At 36.8% G+C, this 19,182-nt stretch overlaps 1 protein-coding gene across 1 annotated transcript in view; it reads right to left on the bottom strand.

Annotated features, from left to right (window-relative positions):
* Nucleotides 1-264: 264 nt before the first annotated feature.
* The window catches only part of LOC103209732 (catenin alpha-2), a 457,184-nt gene continuing 438,266 nt past the window's right edge, over nt 265-19,182 (bottom strand). Inside the window, exon 11 of the mRNA XM_007955632.2 lies at nt 265-552. Within this exon, the coding sequence (XP_007953823.1) occupies nt 265-552 (288 nt within the window). The remainder of the gene's footprint in view (nt 553-19,182) is intronic.

Here is a 19,182-nt window from a genome sequence, read left to right on the forward strand (position 1 = left end):
TGATGCTAACTCTTTGCCCAATTTTATGAGAATATTGCTAAGGACAGTTCTGTGCCACCTCAGGACAGAAATCCCGACCCCTCCTGGGCTACAGATGGATCAGTAGTATTGATCACATCTCATCTTACATGCAAACAGACACTGCTCCCTTAAATTCCCCATGCCAGAGGCATACGAGTTGGCAGGTATGCATACAAAAATGGAATTAAAAAGAAAATGAAAGGAAAAAAGAAAGAAAATGCTTTCTGGTTGAAGCCTATCGTCCTAGAAGGAATCCATTGCTTTGAATTCACTTAAAGCCTGTACAGGCGAAATGTGTTTCTTCTGAGAACCCCGTCTAACTCGTGTCTGGAATTCTTCAGGTTTTTCTCTCTTCACAAGGGGCTTCTTCTCTGGAGCCTTCATCTTCCAAGACACAACAGGTGAGTTTACAGCTGCTGTCCCATAGACCTTCTGGTATTTGGTCGAAGCCACATAAGATGCTTTCACCGTGAGGACTACAGCATTCATCAGATTTTTAGCTGCCTGGATGAGTGACGTGGCACTGTCCAGCTAGAGGGGGAGGAGAAGAATGACATACAACCTGGGTTATTCCAGGTCCAACATTCCCAAGATGGTTGTGCAATTTCATAGTTAAAACAGTGCTTAGCTTGTGCAATTATACAGTATTGCCCAAAGGGAGCAAATTACCACAAGGTAAGGCAAACAGGTTACAAAGCAGTCACCTGGATTCTCTTATCCCTAATATCAGAGCAAAATAAAAATGAAATAAATAAAAAAGGATATTCTATGATTCATAATTTTCTATATGTCAGTGTCTCCAGAGACAAAGCCCTCTACTTAGCATGTAAAACTTCCAGGGTAATAAAGTTTTCTAAAGAGGAAAGTCTCAAATTATTACCCTAGGCTGATTAGTAATGGTGATAATTACTCAAAGGTTTAAAAAGCATTTGGCAGGCACTGAAGAATAAATAGTTATAAGCAGTTACATCTCAATTTTATGGCCCTGCCAGTGGAAGTAGTGATCTATATATAGACTGTTTCTCCACTCTGTGTTTAGGATTGGTGAGCATGCAGGCAGCCAAGCAGGGGAATACATCTCTGGGTTATATGGCTTCTTTTTAGGTGGTTAAAGATTTTGGAGTATACATTTAACTATTCCCAGGTCTTGAGTATACCTCCTATAAAAATATCCATAATTGTGTGACGATCTTGTAGGTCAGAGAATGTTCAGTAAGGCCCCCATATTGATGGGATTTAATATTTTGAGTGTATTACATGTCAACCCCTATTCTAATAATTATATGATTATTTCCTCATTTGATCTTCATAATAACACCATGAAGTAGGTATCATTGTCATTGCCAGTGTACAAGACAGCTGGTGCATGCAGAGGTCTAGTAATGTGCACAGAATTACACAGCTTAAATGATGAAGTATTAAAGACTGCACTACTACACTATCCTGTTGGTTAGGATAGCTTTTAAAAACGCTATGACAAGTCACAATATAAGGCAGAGTAGATTTAGAGGCCCATTCATCTCCAGGCTCTCAAGCCAGAGATTTTTTTAGGTTATTTCATTATTGCTTTTAACCAGGTAGACCATGTGGTATATATACTGTACAAAAGCTTGACTTTCTGGACAATAGATGCTGGAAGATAAAATCTGCATTACATTCACTCCTGTTCAGCCAGGGTTTTTACCTGTGACCTAGTGAAAGGAAAGGATGAACAACTGAACTGTATATCTAACTTCAGCCCAAAGGCTGCTTGAACATAGGTTGACTATCAGTCAAACTTTTTGCAATATTAACTAAGGAAATGTGTCCACTGGGGTTAAGTGAGAGTTCTAAGAATGCTCTTTAAGTATACTGTTCCTAGTTGTTGAGATTGTTCACTGTATAAAATGTAATTTATGGACTGTAGTTGCACTGTATAATGGCAGCTAGACATACAATCTTCTGAGTGCTAGATGATTTGCAAAGTGTTTAAGTGGAGGAATTCTTAATCCTGTGCCTTCCCTGTATAATGTGACTTGCATTCATTTTAGATTCTTGTCATTTCTTGTGACCAAAACATATCCAATTGGGGACATCAGAAGTTGCATCTAAGGCCTCCATGATAATGTCACTCTGTATACTCTTCTGTTCTGTATTCTTTCTTAAACCTAAATATAAGTGCTGAATTCAAAACAGATCTTTGACAATCAAATGAGCTCAAATATTCCATAATCCCAAAAAACAGGAGAGATACTTTCTATGTGTGATTTCCTTGAGTTTTAACTATTTTAAAATAACTAAAAGTCACTATTACTTTGACCCCAAAAATAATAAGGAAAAGCAAAGAGATTTGTTGATCAGACCCACAATTCAATGGGAACATTCTTGACTGTTTTGTGAATTAACGGGAAAAAAAAAAAAAATGGGTAGACTAACCTATATATTTTACTTTATTATTTTTATTTCACTGCACAAGGTACACATATACCAAAAGAAAAGTTGTTTAATCCATAATGTTTAGTTTTCACAGTCTAAATTTAAAAAACTAGCTAAATAAAAGCAAATTCTAGATTATTCATGTTAATAGGAGGGAAGCCAAGCGTGGATTAGGGAAGTGGTTCTCAAAGTGCATTTTCTGAACCAGCAGCATCAGTATCACCTGGGAACCTATTGGAAATGCAAATTCTCAGGCCCAACCCAAAAGCTACTGCAGCAGAAACTGTAGTATGTTTTAACAAGTCATCCAGGGGATTCTGATGTATGCTAAAATTTGAGAGCCACTGGATTAATGAAACCCAAAGACTATCTGATGATTTCCAGTCTTTCACTGTATACAACTTTGATGATAGCATAGCCAGCTATCAGATTAATTTCATTTTTTCATCTTTCCCATCATACCCACAGGGAGAAGTATAAATAATGAAGGACAGAGGACACAGAATAATGTTTGGACAATTAGAAGCATATCCTTCATTGGTTCTTCAGAAGCTAAAATACGCTACCTCTTGGCCAATCAACAGTTCCGTATGAGTCTGTCAGGTTTCAAAAATGAGAAACATCCATTTATGAAGTTAGTTAATTCTATTGTATGCTTTAAGTTAAAAAGAGTAAAATAATATTATAACAGGGACAGTTGTGCTGATTTACTTCAGGGCAACAGAATTAGTAGAAGTAAAATAAGATCAGCTATGTCTATTGCATTATTAAATGGTTCCCAAAGAGTGAGTCTTGGGAGAATTGAGTGGATCTGAAGAAAAAGATTACAAGTAATTTGGGGATTTTTACCACAGATTCCATTTTCAGATAGATGGTGTCTAATTCTGCAGCAAAAATCTGATAGCCTGTCTCTTCTTCAGAACCCCTTTGTTCTCCAAGCCTGATGCAGGAATCCTGTGAATAAACCTAATACATTGGTTGAATGTGAGATAGCTCTGAAATACACAGCCTATGGTTTTACTCAAGCCACCTTCTATGGCAGAAACTGAATTTTTGTGAAGATATGGGGAGGAGTAAAGGGGTCCAGCCAGGTAAACCTAAATAAATATATTCATAGACAATAAGACTTTTTATTGTAACAAAGTATATCAAAGTCTAGAGCATTATAGTTTCAACACATGCCAATAGATATTTCAGAGACAGGCCTAGAAATTTATTAATATTAGATATATAATTTACATAGTTTTAGGAAAGACATTATTTTGCTATCTCCCACAATCTTAATTAGAGAATATACTCTATCTAGTTGGTTTGATCTTCTGTTGATACAAAGACCTAAAATACAAAGGATGCTGAAGAAATAGTTATTAGGAATGAACTTGATCCAGACATTTCCTAGGGTGTGGGCATATGTTTATTTTAATATATCAGAAGTCACTGAAATATATAACCAATAGTACACTAAAATATGTTAAAAAATTTGGACACTAGGTATAACATGTCTAGAACTTCATCTAAAGCTCATGATCTCACTACAAAGTTTCATAACTTGTACAATTAAATTAAAACCTATAGTATGCATATTAAAGATAATTGGCATTTAATGAAGAAAATCAGTTATAGTAAACACGAATGGATGTTATCTATTACAACATTTTTTTAGAAAATATTTATGATATAATATTCCCTAAAATGTTTATTTCCTGTTAATAAGAAAACTGCTTTTTAGAAAATGTTTATGACATAATCATAGTCCCTTTTTTCAGTTATGCCATCACAAATTCTCTTTTGAAGTTTAAATATTGCTTTCATTTAGTCTAGATATTAAATTACAAATATGAAATTTGAGATTTCATTAAGTTGAATTCCCAAAGGATAAATTCTGCCTTTCCCCCCATATCTACATTTGAGGTTAGGCCATTATCAGTACAATAGAATTCTTTTTATTTAAAAATGGGTTTCCTTAATAATTTTCCAAAATGGCACTACAGTCCAATTTCTAATTGGTAGGATTTTGTTAAAAATTCACTTCCTAAAGAAAAGGCATTAAAAATAGTAAAACTGCATAGCCACAAGGTATTTTTATACAGGGTTTAGGGATAATTATTCAACAAAACAACATGCTCCTTTGTAACTTATACTTTAAATATGACATTTTTCAGCAAAAGATGTGTAGATTAAGTTCTAATATTAATATCTAACATTAATAGAGGAGCTCTGGTGGTGTAGTGCCGAAGGCACTTGACTGCTAACCAGAAGCCTGGTGGTTCAAACCCACCAGACACTCCTTGGAAGGAAGGTTGGGCAATCTACTTCCATAGTGATACCGCCTCAGAAACCCAAGGAGGAGTTACTATGATTCAGGGCCCACTCGATGGCACATAACAACAACAGCAACAACCATCCCATTTATGAAGTAACTGAGGTTTAAAGAGACTAACTTGCCTATCTAATAAAATAATTACTAGGGATTCAAACACTTGTTCTTTGACCCCAGCTATAGAGCTTATAGAAATATACCACAACTGCCTCTTGCTTTTTTTTTTTTTTTTTCAAAAGAAGAAATAATGGGGTTTTAAGGTGGTTCTTCTGGGAAGCCAAGATACTCCCCCTTGCCTGCCAAAGACTGGTCTAGTCTGGGACATTCTATTCTCCCACTTCTGGAGTTATTGTACTTTAGGCAAAATGCAGCAAAAGTGCCAGAGGGTTCCCTTCAATCTAAAAATTAAGGCACTTGACTGCTAACCAGAAGCCTGGTGGTTCAAACCCACCAGACACTCCTTGGAAGGAAGGTTGGGCAATCTACTTCCATAGTGATACCGCCTCAGAAACCCAAGGAGGCCTCGCTATAAGTCGGGTCTGACTTGTTGGCACATAACAAAAACAACAACATTAATAGAGCACTTGGTGCCTGGCAAGAAGCCCTGGTGGTGCGGTGGTACTCAACTGCTAAATAAAAGAAGGTAGGTGGTTTGAATCCACCAGCTGCTCTGTGGGATAAAGATGTGGCAATTTGCTTCTGTAAAAGCCTTGGAAATAATTAGAAGCAGTTCTATCTTGTCCTACAGGGTTGTTATCAGTTGGAATCAACTTGACAGGTATGGGTAGGTGCCTAAAATTTTCCTTTGTCCTTTTAATTAAGTTTTCAAACCCATCAGCCATTCCTCAGAAGGAAGATTGGGCAATCTATTCCAGTAGTGATACCACCTCAGAAACCCAAGGAGGGTCGCTATGAGTCAGCTATGACCACACAGCAGTGAGTTTGGTTTTTCCGCTTTTTTAATTAAGTTATATGATTTGATTTTCAAAGATATTTGACATAGGAACTATTATTTTCGCCATTTTGCATATACAAAAACTGAAGCCTAGAAAAATAGTTGCTTCTATGTTAATTGGCAAAAGAGGAATTCGAAACACTAACATGTTTCTCCAAAGTCCATCCTCTAACCCACTGCACCCCACTACTTGTCTAAAGCACGGGTTAATATCTTGTTGTTGTTGTTGTTATGTGCCGTCGAGTCGGCCCCGACTCATAGCGACCCCTCCTTGGGTTTCCGAGGCAGTTATCACTACGGAAGTAGGATTGCCCAACCTTCCTTATCTGCGGTCTTGTTTTTCAGTTATTACCTGTCATTCCAAAAAGACTCATCTCTTTTCACCCTTTGTGGGCTGGAAGCCTATCCTCTACCTGGCAACATTCATGACCAAATTATTTTCTGTTTTGAACTTTGGTTGATACCATGTGTTTTCAGTAATAAAAGGCATGGTGAAATTAATATGGATTTTGATATATTAGGTGGGGCACATACGTCCCAAATAGACTCTGGTGAGGGCCATTTCTTCAGATCCACACCGTTATACAGGTTCCTGCTAGGCAGTAGCAGATATTACAACTTGAAAAACAGTTTAGTAAGAAACCTGAGAGGGTGAAAACATTGGTAGGAGACACATGTCTCATGAGTCAACAAGGAGTTAATATCATGACTAACTCTGGTGAGAACCTCTATTATCCTACTTTGTGATTTTTACTCTCATTTTCAGAGTCTGAATTCTCTCTGACCAAATGGTCAGGACTTCGTGTGTGCTCAAGCCATTGCTCGGCTCTTCTGTGTTCTGCCTTGGCCTGTAAGCTGTTTTTTCTGGCTCAGATTCATCATCATGGCAGCAGTGGGCATAGGGTACATGACATCTAAATTCTCTTTAATAAATGAAGTTTGAGGTCATTGGATCAGATGTTCTCTGGCAGATTTCTCTTGTTCTTGTGCTCAGTTTCTCTAAAGCATGTTCACTAGACAGTGTTTGTTAATGACTGTCTGTACCTGAGGCTGGGCTCAACTTCTTTAATCAGCAATCTAGATGTTTATCTGAGTTGGTGTCTCTCTCTTTCTAGTAACCTCAAAAGTGAGCCAAATCTCACCCATTCTTCAAGTCTGCCTGCGTTACATTTACCTTTTCAAGAGAAAAAAAAAATAAAAAAGAGAGACATCTAACTTTCTCTTTCATACCCTCTCTAGGCCTGTCAGACTTCCCACTAAGTTCCTACATCTAGTCTAAGACAAACTGTTGTTACTTGTTGTTAAGTCAATTCTGACTCATGGTGATCTCATGTGTACGGTGCAGAACTGCTTCATAGAGTTTTCAAGGCTGTGATCTTTTGGAAGGAAATCACCAGACCTGTCTTCCAAGAAGCCTTTGGATTGGTTTGAACCTCCAATTTTTCAGTTAACAGTCAAGCACTTAACAGTTTATGCCACACAGTGACTCCTAATTTGCAGCTACTTTAATAACAAGAGCCTGCTTTAGTAAATGTGTCCACATGTCAGTCTTTGTGCTAAAAGTGTGATATTAATTCTCTCATTCAATCTGCACAACCACCTCTGAGGTAGGTAATATTATTATGGCCATTTGTGACTTAAAAGGATCATACATGTTTGCCTAATATTACACTATAAAGTAAATGGTGAAATTATGATTTAAACCCAGACACTCTAACTACAGAGTCCATGCTTAACCATTGTGCCATGCTGCTTCCCAAAACTCTGAATCATAGATAAATGAATCTTCAGTTCAAAGACACTCTCAGGCTGTGTTAGACTGACTGATTCTCCCTACCCCATCCCTTAGTTGTCTGCTGTCACTAACCTCAGAAACTAAGTTCCTACTAATTCTGTCATTATTTAAAAATGTCAAAGTACTATTTAAGAAAAGCAACAGATGTTTCCTCACATCTTGTTCTATTACAGTCCATGAGAAAGCAGACAAGAATGGGAGAGCTGTTTTATAGTCATTTCTATGGTGTACTTTCTGGCTATTATATATATGTTTTTTTTCCTACTTCTTTCCCTTTTCTTCTTGACCTCACTCAACTAATAATGGACAGTCAGATTTTTCTTTCTCTATACCATTCTCATTTCGTGTTTTGAATAGAAGGAAATACTATAAGGAGGACTTTTCTGAATTATGATTCATCTATTGATCTCTTTATGCTGCCTAATTCCTTACAACATAAAAAATGAAAAATGCCATAAAAATTGCTTGAGATGACTCTTACAACTTACAGAATCACTTGAAGATTTCTGAAATCCCAAGTCCTTAGCTGCATACCATTTTATTAATGCAGGTGTTCAGTTTCAATAGAAACAGACCTTGACACACATGTGACCGTTGGCTCCATCTCACTCTTTTGCATGAAAGTGCAACTACATCTCTCACAATGCTGAATTTTCTCATTTACTCATTTATCCCTCAGTCTACTCCTTCATTCTTCCACCTACTTTTATCTATCTTTGTATTTCTTCAGATGACTATTGATTATCTTTATTTTACCAAAACTGTACTTAAGTGTTGGCTCTACAAACATAAACAGAATGAGTTGGTGAAGTACAAGAGTGAACCACACAAGGAGAAAAACAGAAAAGTAAACTAAAAGGTTTAATGCTCTATGATAAATGCATTAGTAGCGTGTAAGGTGCTTTTGAAGCACAGAGGCTAAGGTCAATTCAAGTCAGGGGATAGGGCAGGGAAAAAACCTTCATGGTGAACAAGAAATTTAAAGTCACTTTAGTGGATGAAGTTTGTGGGTGTGGTGACTAGGTAGTTAAGAATGATGGAGAAGGACAACTCAAATTCCTAGCTAGTACAAATATGTGGAAACTGATTTCCTTAATCCAGATTGTGTAAATAAGGGGGAAGCTGTGGTGTTATAACAGTGAGTTTGAGGTGTCTCTGTTATACCAAGGTGGAACGGTCTCAGGAACGGTTTAAATTACAAAAGTGAAACTCTAGGAGGTGCAGCTGAAAACATCTTTTTGTATATATTGGTCTTCTCATTGTTTAATAAACACCATTATCCATACTACACATATTTAATTTATGTAAATTTCTGTCTGATTTCTCTCTCTTTTAATTTCTTCTTTAATGTTTTTAATGAGAGAGAGAATGTTGAATGACATAAAAATCCACATTATTTCCGTGGTCAAAAAGCCCAATAAACTTACTAAAAATTTTCTCAGTATAAGATTTTCAATATCAAAATCAATATCCATTTAATAATCTAAGATATAACATCATCAAGAAATGTCTTAACAGAATGAAGCCTTGGCTGTCTAGGGAATAATTAATTAGTAATCCTTTACTCTTCATAATAATGGTAACCTTCCCGGGGTCAATCAGCAATAAAACAAATGTAGACTTAATAGTTTCTTTTTAAAAAATATGAAGAAATATCCAAAGTGCAAAATAATATGAAAAGGGGGCAGAACATTGCAAAAATTGCATATAACTATATTAAATGTTTTAGGATGTTAATTTGTGAGGGCCAGGAGCATAATTAAAGGAGTAGGACCTTACTGTCATTTGTCATTCTGCATTATTAAATTTAAAACACTTATGAATAGATAGATCCATTTCCAGGTTGTATGCCTATTTAAAAAAAAAAAAAAAAAGCAAAAAAAGAATGCTGATAATCTCTTACCAAAAAGTAGTAAACTATTAATGGCAGCTCGTGGTAACGCAAAGTACAAAGTAATCTATCCTAGGATTAAAAGTGATACAAATGTCACAAGACTTCTTACTAAACTTAATAGAATGAAGTAAATCAAACCACAAGGTAATTTTCAAATATAATAATTGAGGAATTTTCCTTAATTATTTTAAGCAATTTTGAAAGGTCTGGAGCCTGAATATAGTCCTATTAGGGCTTACAAACAAAAAACAAACCAACTGCCATCGAGTCAAGTTCAACTCAGAGCAACACTTATCTGTTTCCAAGGCAATAAATCTTTACAGAAGTAAATTGTCCCATCTTCCTTCTGGTGGTTTTGAACCACCAACCTTCTAGTTAGTAGTTAAGTGCTTTAGTCACTGCACCACCAGAGTGCCTTTATTAGGGCTTAGGCTATTTCATTTTAATTCTCTTGCGTTAGAACTAATAGCGCTAATGATTTTGAAAATACTAAAATGGTCCCCCAAATATGGGTAGAGTCTATTTTTGCCACTTGTAAGATCATAAATGGAAATAATACAGTATTTGACATAAAGAACAATCAGTGTTCTAATGGAAATGGAACTGTAGTATACACATGCAGGTCTGGGACAGGGTTTTAGGAGAGGAAGTTGTGGTAGGAAAATTGACAATAAATTTAAGGAAAATACCTTACAAAAACTGGAATCTTTCTACTGGAGCTGGTCATTTATTTATACTTAAACAGTTTTCTCCCTAAAAGGAGTCACAAATTGCTTGAAGGGGAAAAAAAAAAAAATGGCATAAATCTGCTTTGTTGTTAATGAATGGGAGGTTAGAAACACAGAGCATTGGAGCCTATTATCTACCAAAAAGAACATTTTATGCCTAAAAAAACCAAGAGGTTTTGAAGAGACATTTGTTCTCCCTGAAAACTGTGATACATTTGAAATACCTTGAAATATCTGCCTACTTTTTCCAGAGTCTATATCAATAACTAGGAGCCCTGGTGAATGCTATGAATCAGAATCAAATCAATGTCAATGGGTTTGGTTTTAAATCTGTAACACTTTTTAAAAAACTCTAGCAAGTCCAGAGTAATAAATAGCTCAAGCAAACAAAGATGTGGGAAAAAGGCTTAGCCTAATCGCATCTTTCCCCACTTAAGTCATCTCAGAATGTTTATACACTTGTAAGAAAGACAATTCTTTTATGACAAGCACTCATTTCAGTGTTCTAGTCCATTCATTCTTCCTTATCAAACAACAACAAATGAAATAAGTTGACAAAGCTTGGTTATTTCAAGTTAAGACAGTCACAGTAGTAGGGAACAAAGGGCAGTAATTTTGCATTCAACATTCTGGTGTCCAAGACAGACATTATTAATCAATCATGACACTTTCTTCCCTCAGAATCTGCTGAATGGTTTGGGAAAGGAAATTTATTTACCTCCCTACTCCAATTTTATTCAGTTTATAGCACAGCCACATCATTGATGTACCTCCACTATTTAAATTAACTTGACTCACACCTTTTGTTTTTGTTACCACGAATTGGACTACTGACAATTATTGTTAAATAATGCTGCATTTATTCTTTTGTTTCCACAGATGTTATTTGGCAACAAATTATATACTTCTTTGTACTGACATTATATTATGGAGTCCTTGAGTGGTGCAAAAAGTTAACACATGAACTACTAATCCAGAGTTGCCAGTTTGAATTCACCCAGAGGCACTTTGGCAGAAAGGCCTGGGATTGGCTGAAAATGTCAGCCACTGAGAACCTCATGGAGGGCACATTTCTACTCTGACATACATGGCAGAACTGACTTGACAGCAACTGGTTTTTAAATAATGAAATCATGAAGCAGAGGATATAAGTATTAATAGAAACACAAAGCATTCTTAGGATAATTTTGAATCAGGTGATTAAAATTAGCTGTATATATTAACAAGTGTAGTCTCTAGGGTGAAATAACCAATACAGGTAAACTGTGTTTACTACTTGGAGAAAAAAAAAAGGATTAAAGGTTTTATATTAGAATGTCTGCCAATCTGTAATAAGTAGAAGCTAAAATGGTGTGGAATAACTCCTGAAGAGCTGCTTAACCCCAGAGTATTCTGATTTGATTACATGATTTTGAAAAGCAAATGTTTTACAACTTTAAGTAGTAGATCATTCACAACAGAAAAGAAACAAGAAGTCTGGTTTTTTTTTTTTTTTTTTTTTTTTTTGTATAGGCTTCCTTGAGTGATACCAGGAAGGCAGCTGGTGTTCTACCAATGCTGAAGGCCAGTTGTTAGGAAATCTGTATGTAATGGCCCACGATTAAGTTGGCAAAGACTAGTGGAAAAACACCGCAATCTCAGTCATGCTAAGGAAAAAAATCTCCACAGCTTCACTGAGATATTTACCAGTTGGCTCTCAGGTAACTGTCTCAACTAGACATATTTCTGTGTTTATTTCTAATTCATTCAGGTAGGTAGTAGCGCTTCATAGTTGGCCAGTCCACTGATTAACTGTCTTCATTTGCATTTTTTCAATTATAAGTAAGTAAACCTTGGGGACTCCCACGAAGGCTTAATTACAGTCAACAAATTTTCTAAATATGGCTTAGAGCCATTTTTTTCTAACCATTAAATGTGGAACAGTTTTTGCTCAACTCAAAACAAGGCATTCTTGCTAAACTTGGAAACTTAAAGAACTGACTTGGCCTTTGGAAAATTATTAACAGGCATCTTTGTACATCTAGGACAATCCCTACCTCTTTTCCACTCTTCCTTCTTCTGTGCTATGTTTTTACACCCTTCCCTTTTCTGTACTTCAGAATCTCCTAACCCAGAGACTTTGTCTAGGTTATTTGTTTTCATGTAATAGTAGAACCACAAGGAAAGAAACCCAACAGTGAAAAAAGTGTCCTGATGTGGAGATATTCCTTGGTAGAGAGATAGTCTTATGTCAAATATATATACCAAAAATTAGCTGTTGCAAAGACCACTACTGGTCATGATCATCAGTATATCTTCACTATCCAAGGTTTCTGCCTTGTAACAACACTTCAAAAGCCTGGGATCCTTTCTTGCCTTCCCACAGGAGGGCCAACTAGCAGAGGATCACCACTCTTATTTCCTCTATGTTCACCATTCTCCATTCCTAAGTAGTATCATTATGACAAGATCCAAACCAAACCCACTGCCATCAAGTGGATCCCAACTCATAGTGAACTTATCAGGCAGCGTAGAATGGACCCATAAGATTTCCAAGGCTATAAATCTTTATGGAAGCAGACACCCTCATCTTTTTCCTGTAGAGCAACTGGTGAGTTTTAACTACTCACTTTTTGGTTAGCAACTCAATGCTTTAACTACTACACCACCAGAATGCCTTATCATGATGGAAGATAAACATTATAAAAGACATTTTTCAAGAACCCAAGAGAAATCTTGGTAAATCCTTGGTAGTCTTTGTAAAATGGATCAAAGACTAATGGACTCTATACCATCAGAAGTGCCTAACTTTGTATGAACTTGGTGTCTGCTGGTAAATATTGAAGGCTATTTAACATCATATGAGATAATTCACAGGCTCCAGAATAAAATGTGAAACCACCAAGTGAAGAGTTTACCATAAGCAGAGTCAAGGGCCTTAGGTTTGGGTGCTGGTTGGTGGAGGACTGTGCCCAAAATGTAGGCACATTCTGAAGGCCCTATTTTATTGTTCATCATCATTGTATTTCTCTTCACATCCAATCACTGGGCAGTGTGTCATAATATGTCATTATTCACATATCAGAGAAAGCAAACTCTCAGCCATCCCATGCCCCTCTCTTCACCAGACATGTGGAAAGATCTGGTAGAGGCCTCTGTTGATGCTTGGGTCCTAGGTAAAGAGAGGGAAAAAGAGTAGACAAGACTTTTTTCCCAATGAGTGATTGTTGCCTTTCCTTTGGAACAGTTCTCTCTTCCTTCATGTGGTCACCTCTTCCCCACCCCTTTCTTCCACGTCCTGTACTTTCTCTTCTGGTAAAATATTCTTACCCTTTATGCTTTTCCTCCTACCCTCCCCATTGCCCCTCCTTCTCTCTCCTTTCTTCTCTCACTGTGATGGAAAGCCTGCATTCTGCACTCTGTCTTTAAATCCTGATTTGACTGATCATTTGCTATGGGATCTTGAGCGTGCTACTTAATCTACCTCTGTCAACTCTTAATCTAAAAAGTGGAAATAAAAATAGCATTTTCAAGGATTTTTAAGTGTTAAATGAGATAATGTTTTTCAATCTGAGTGCCTGGAACATGCTGAGCCTTCAAAAAATGTTAGCTTTTATTATTAACTATTGTAATTCATCTTTCCTTAAACCACCATTGAGTCCAAAAGAGGTCTTTTAAAAATGAATTTTCTCTTTTCATTTCCTCTTCCTCCTTACTCTTTTTTCAGGGAGTAATCAATCTAACATTTTGGACTCTCCTTGATCATCTTCTTATAAGCATTCTGGCTTGCTCTTAACAACAGGATATTACCATCTCAATACATTAGGAAAAGAAAACCCAAACCAAATCCATTTCCATCTAGGGGATTCTGACTCATAGTGACCCTGTAGGACAGAGTAGAACTGCCTCATGGGGTTTCCAAGGCTATAAATCTATGGAAGCAGATTGTCTCATCTTTCTTCCCTGGAGTATCTGGTGGGTTTGAACTGCTGACCTTTGGGTTAGTAACCAAATGTTTTAACCAAGTCAATATAAAATATTCATTCACCCACTGTAGGTCTTTTTGTTCCTGTTGTGATATTATTTCTAGATTTTTAAATGTTTCTTAACCCATGGCTGTTATTTTTGTCAGACAACAATTGAGAATCCTAGTTAGCTCAAAACTGCAGCCCTTTCTGGCCTAGAAAATCCTACTAAATATTAAAGACTAACTTCCTATCTCCTTGCTTTCTCTCCACACAAACACTTGGATTCCCCACATTTTATTTCTAAAGACTGAAATTTATTATTTTATAAAGTGGATTATATATACATAATCCTTAAACTTTAGTTCATTCTTGAACTATTTGACATACCATCTGCCATGTCCAGTTCAGACTCACCTACCTCATTATCTAACTCTACTGGCACCCTTAGCAGACATGCTCAAACAATCACAAAGCTCTTTTCTACTGGTCGTAGACATCATCTCAGAGTTCTTCTCAAAACACAGCCTAGTCAGCCACTAACAAGTGATGAGAGTTAGCAATCAAGATGAAACCTTTTATGATACCCACTAGTATTCTCCCTGTTGCACAATAGGAGGTTAGAGTTAATTGATGTCACTCATGCAACAATTGCTTTGACAAAAGTTAGCATATTAATATTACTTCTTCCTTCAATATCATAATTTTTCCTCATATAATTCATAAAGAATGATATCTTAAATATAATGCAGAAAAATGAAGTGAGATGTTAAACACATGTAATTGCATAAGATAATTCACTAGACTAACTTAAATTTCAACTCTTTCATTATAGAAATAAGAATGAAGACAAAGAAGAAATGAATATCATTATTCAAGAACTCATAAGAGGACTTAATTGTAATGCATGGTTTAAAAATCAGTAATTTTAATTAAATTAGTTTTAAATTTGAGCAGTTGATCCATGGCTTTTTATAATTAAACATATTTGTCCTGTCTACTTTGAAATATTTTTTGAGTAGACAGAGTAATGTTCTCCAAATCTTTTTCTTTCCTTTTGGCTACTGGTTTTCTTATTCTGAGCTGTAAATCTACAGTTAGTTTGATCACACATTCAAATAATTTGCAAGTGTCACTAATAATAATTTAATAATAATAATTTGTCACTGTCACAGATTCAGGTAGGTACTTTGTACCCTTAATTAAGGATGCCAAGTCAATAAGTTTTAACCATTAATTCTTTAACTTCTATCTAGATTCAACTTCAGGAGCTCTGGTAGCATAGTGCCTAAGACACTTGACTGCTAACCAGAAGGCTGGCAGTTCAAATCCACGAGCCACTCCTCCGAAGGAAGATGGGGCAATCTACTTCTATAGTCGTACTGCCTCGGAAACCCAAGGAGGGGTCGCTATGAGTCGGGTCCAACTCGACAGCACGTAACAACAGCAGATTCAACTTCAGGTACTTGCAAGAGTTGTTACCTTCACAATAAAGGATCTTTGACATTTAGAGAATGACCTAAGCTTCTATAAACCTTTTCTTATTACTCTTCTCAAAATTTTAGAAATAGGCAAGAATTCTATGATTACCACCTCCCCCAAACCTGCTCCTCCTACAGCCTTCCTCTTCTCAATTATTGGCAACAAAATTCTTCCTACTCAGGTTGAAAACCCAGAATTTTATGTTACACCTCGTTTTCACTCACCCAATCTGCCAGCTTATCCTGTTAGCAGCGTGTTCAAAACATACCCGTTATCCGATCTCATCTCACCACCTCCAGTATTACCACTCTGGTCAAGCCATCAGAACCTCTTGCTGAGCTTCCTTAAATAGTCTTCTCAGTCTATAACCCCATTAGTCTATCCTTAAACAGAAGTCAGAATGATCCTTGTAAATGAACTAAAATAATTTCATTTTGCTTCTCAACACCCTATAATGGCTTGTTATCACAGTCTGAGTAAAATCTAAAGTTATCAATGGTCTTCAAATTTATATGATCTGGGCCTCAATACTTCTGATTCTTTCCCATGCTCCTTCTACTCCTAATACTGGCTTGCTCAGAAAGACCAATCATATTCCCACTTCAGGGCCTTTGTGTTTAATATTTCCTCAGCCTAGAAAACTCTTCCTCAGAAATCTACAGGACTTACTCCCTAAGCTCTTTCAAGTCTTTAATCAAATATCAGTACCTCTATGAACACTTCCCTGGACACACTTTTCAAATTGTAACTCTTTTCCATCTGTACCCTTCAAATAGCTATCCTCCTTCCCTAATTTAATTTGTTTTCAATATACTCATTACCCTCCATTACATATTTTCTTCTTGTGTTTATTGTATTCCCCACCCCAGTACCAGATCCAAAACACCTTAAACAGTGTTTGACATACAGGTCTTCTGTTAAGTATTTTCTGAATATTGTTGAATCATGGTAACTCTGTGAATAGGAAAATGAGAGATGATAAGGCTTTTCCAAAGGCACAGATCTAGAGTACAATACCTAGTCCAGTTCCCAATTCCTTCCTGACTTCGAGATATTCATTCTTCTCTGGAAAATTACCCAGATCATGTTATTGACAGCAGAGGAGAATCAAGCACATTAGAAAAAGCACATTTTAGTCAAACTATATACTACTTTTACAATCTCTTTTTCTTCTGTGCTTTTGCTCAGAAAACATCAACAACTTAATTCTTTACATTTAATTATGGCTTTTGGGCCACAAAATACTAAGCTTTCTCAAAAGACTATCTCATTCATTAATAGTATCAGCATCTATGAGTCACCAAGGTATATTTGGTAGGTACTGTGCTGATGTTTTACTAAATAATTTCAATCCTCAAAAGATGTGTTAAGTTAGATACTATCATCCTCCCTTTACCTATGAGGAAACTGTTCTATAGAAAAGGTAACATTTTGTGAATTTGGTTTCACAAAGTTCATATCTGATAGAACTGGCCCACTGTGATACACAGCATAGTCTTTGACCAGGGAAATCCATCGTAGGCTCTTCCTCATTTGAACTTCTTCTTCTCGGTTACTGGTGATGTTTATATGGAGTTAAGCATGCCTTGTGATGTGTTTTAACTGTTCACAAGCATGAGTCATGTGACCACGCAGTAATGAAGTGAATTTCCATATGCCACAGGGAAGAAAATATCACACCAACTTCTAATCTTCCAATCATGATTTACATGAGATCTGAATGATCTAGTAGTAGGGTCATCATCTTTTACTTCTCTTTTTCTTGTCAGCACCTATAAATGGCATCTATGTAATCAAAGAAAACTCAATTATATACAATCTCTAATTTTCTTTACCCCTAAAGCAGTTGTCACTGAATTGAACCCAACTCATGGTGACCCATGTATGTCAGAATAGAACTGTGTTCCATGGTGTTTTCAATGGGTGGGTTTAAAGAAGGGCATTGCCAGCCTTTTCTTCTGAAGTGCCTCTAAGACTCTGTTCTGGTTCCCTAGTGCTGCTCTGACAAGAATATACCATAAATGGGATGGCTTGAACAAACAGGAGTTTATTCTTACAATTTGGAGGCTTTAAGTCCAAGTTCAAAGTGCCAGGCTCTAGGGGCTGGGTGAAAGCCCCTCAACCTTGAACTTCAGCTCTGCCTCCAGCTCCCAGCCCAGTGAAGCTAGAGGCTTTTCTTCACTCAGACAGCTGCTGGCTGCTGAGGCTGACAAGCCCGACAAGCCCAAGGTCAACAAGTAACAAGGAACAGCCCCAATGTTACTGAACCACACATGAGGCTAATAGCCATTAAAAGTCCATTAAAAGTCCCAAGATAAGCAGAACATGGCAGGCTGCTGAACAACGACTCAGCTACATGCAGGGTTCAATTGTGCCATAGCTAGAGACCATTCCCAAAGCTGTTTCTTATATATGGGAAGCAGACCACAAAGCCAAAGGCAGCTACTCAGCTGCTCACAGTAGATTCCACCATGGAGTCAATTACCAGTCTCACCATTGGGAGGACTACATTCAGCTGCCCAGCCACTCAACCAGGCCCAGCCAAACTTAACTACCATAGACTCAAATCTCTGCCCTTTAAGTTAGCACCCAAGTGTGTTAACCTTTTCCAGAACGAAGGGACTCCTTCCTAATCCCTAATCACCACATACACTACTACTCATTTATCCTAATATTATGAAAGATTTTTTTTTTTATTCTAAATGTCTGCAACATAGCCTATTTTTCTACCATGAACTGGTAACCATGAAATGATGTTGTTGTCGTTGTTATTTGCCATCAAGTCACACCCGACTCCTAGCGACCCGTCCTTGGGTTTCCAAGGCAGTATCACTGTGGAAGTAGATTGCCCAATCTTCCTTCTGAGGAGTGGCTGGTGGGTTTGAACTACCAGCCTTCTGGTTAGCAGTCAAGTGCCTTAGGCATGACGAGAGGTTTACAAATATAGTTTACTAAGAACTCAATATATTTTAGCTGCTACCATCATCTTTTTACTGTTACAAGCTATTTTTTGAATTTCCTGTCAAATTACTAGTCTCTTAGGAACAAGAAATAACACCACCCTTATAATGTATGGGAAGCGCTAGTAGCATAGTGCATAAGGCACTTAACTGCTAACTAGAAGGCTGGTGATTGAAACCCACCAGCCACTCCTCAAAAGGAAGGTTGAGCAATCTACTTCTATAGTGATACTGCCTTGGAAACCCAAGAAGGGGTTGCTATGAGTTGGGTCCGACTCGACAGCACACAACAACAACAACAAATTATAATGTATGAAGGACAAGACTATATGTTAGAAAACGGGCTCTAAGTCTGTGCTATGCCTGTTATTTGCTGCTAAACTTTGGAACACTAATAACCTGAGCTTATGGTTTTTCAATTATAAAATATGGTTAATAATACTAACATTCTTTCAAAAGTTATTCTCAGAGGGAGAAAATATAGTTAAATAATTTAAGTTTTAAATGTTAAAAAAAATTAAGTTAAAAGTTAAATGTACATGTCACCATTAAATATTACTACATATTCTCAAGGTTTATTGACTATGCAAAGGCATTTGATTGTGTGGATCATGACAAATTATGGATAACATTGAGAAGAATGGGAATCCCTGAGCACTTGATTGTAC

Source organism: Orycteropus afer, unplaced genomic scaffold (genome assembly GCF_000298275.1).
Source record: "Orycteropus afer afer isolate SDZICR_OR568_19922 unplaced genomic scaffold, OryAfe1.0 scaffold00521, whole genome shotgun sequence".
Taxonomy (NCBI): Eukaryota; Metazoa; Chordata; class Mammalia; order Tubulidentata; family Orycteropodidae; genus Orycteropus; species Orycteropus afer.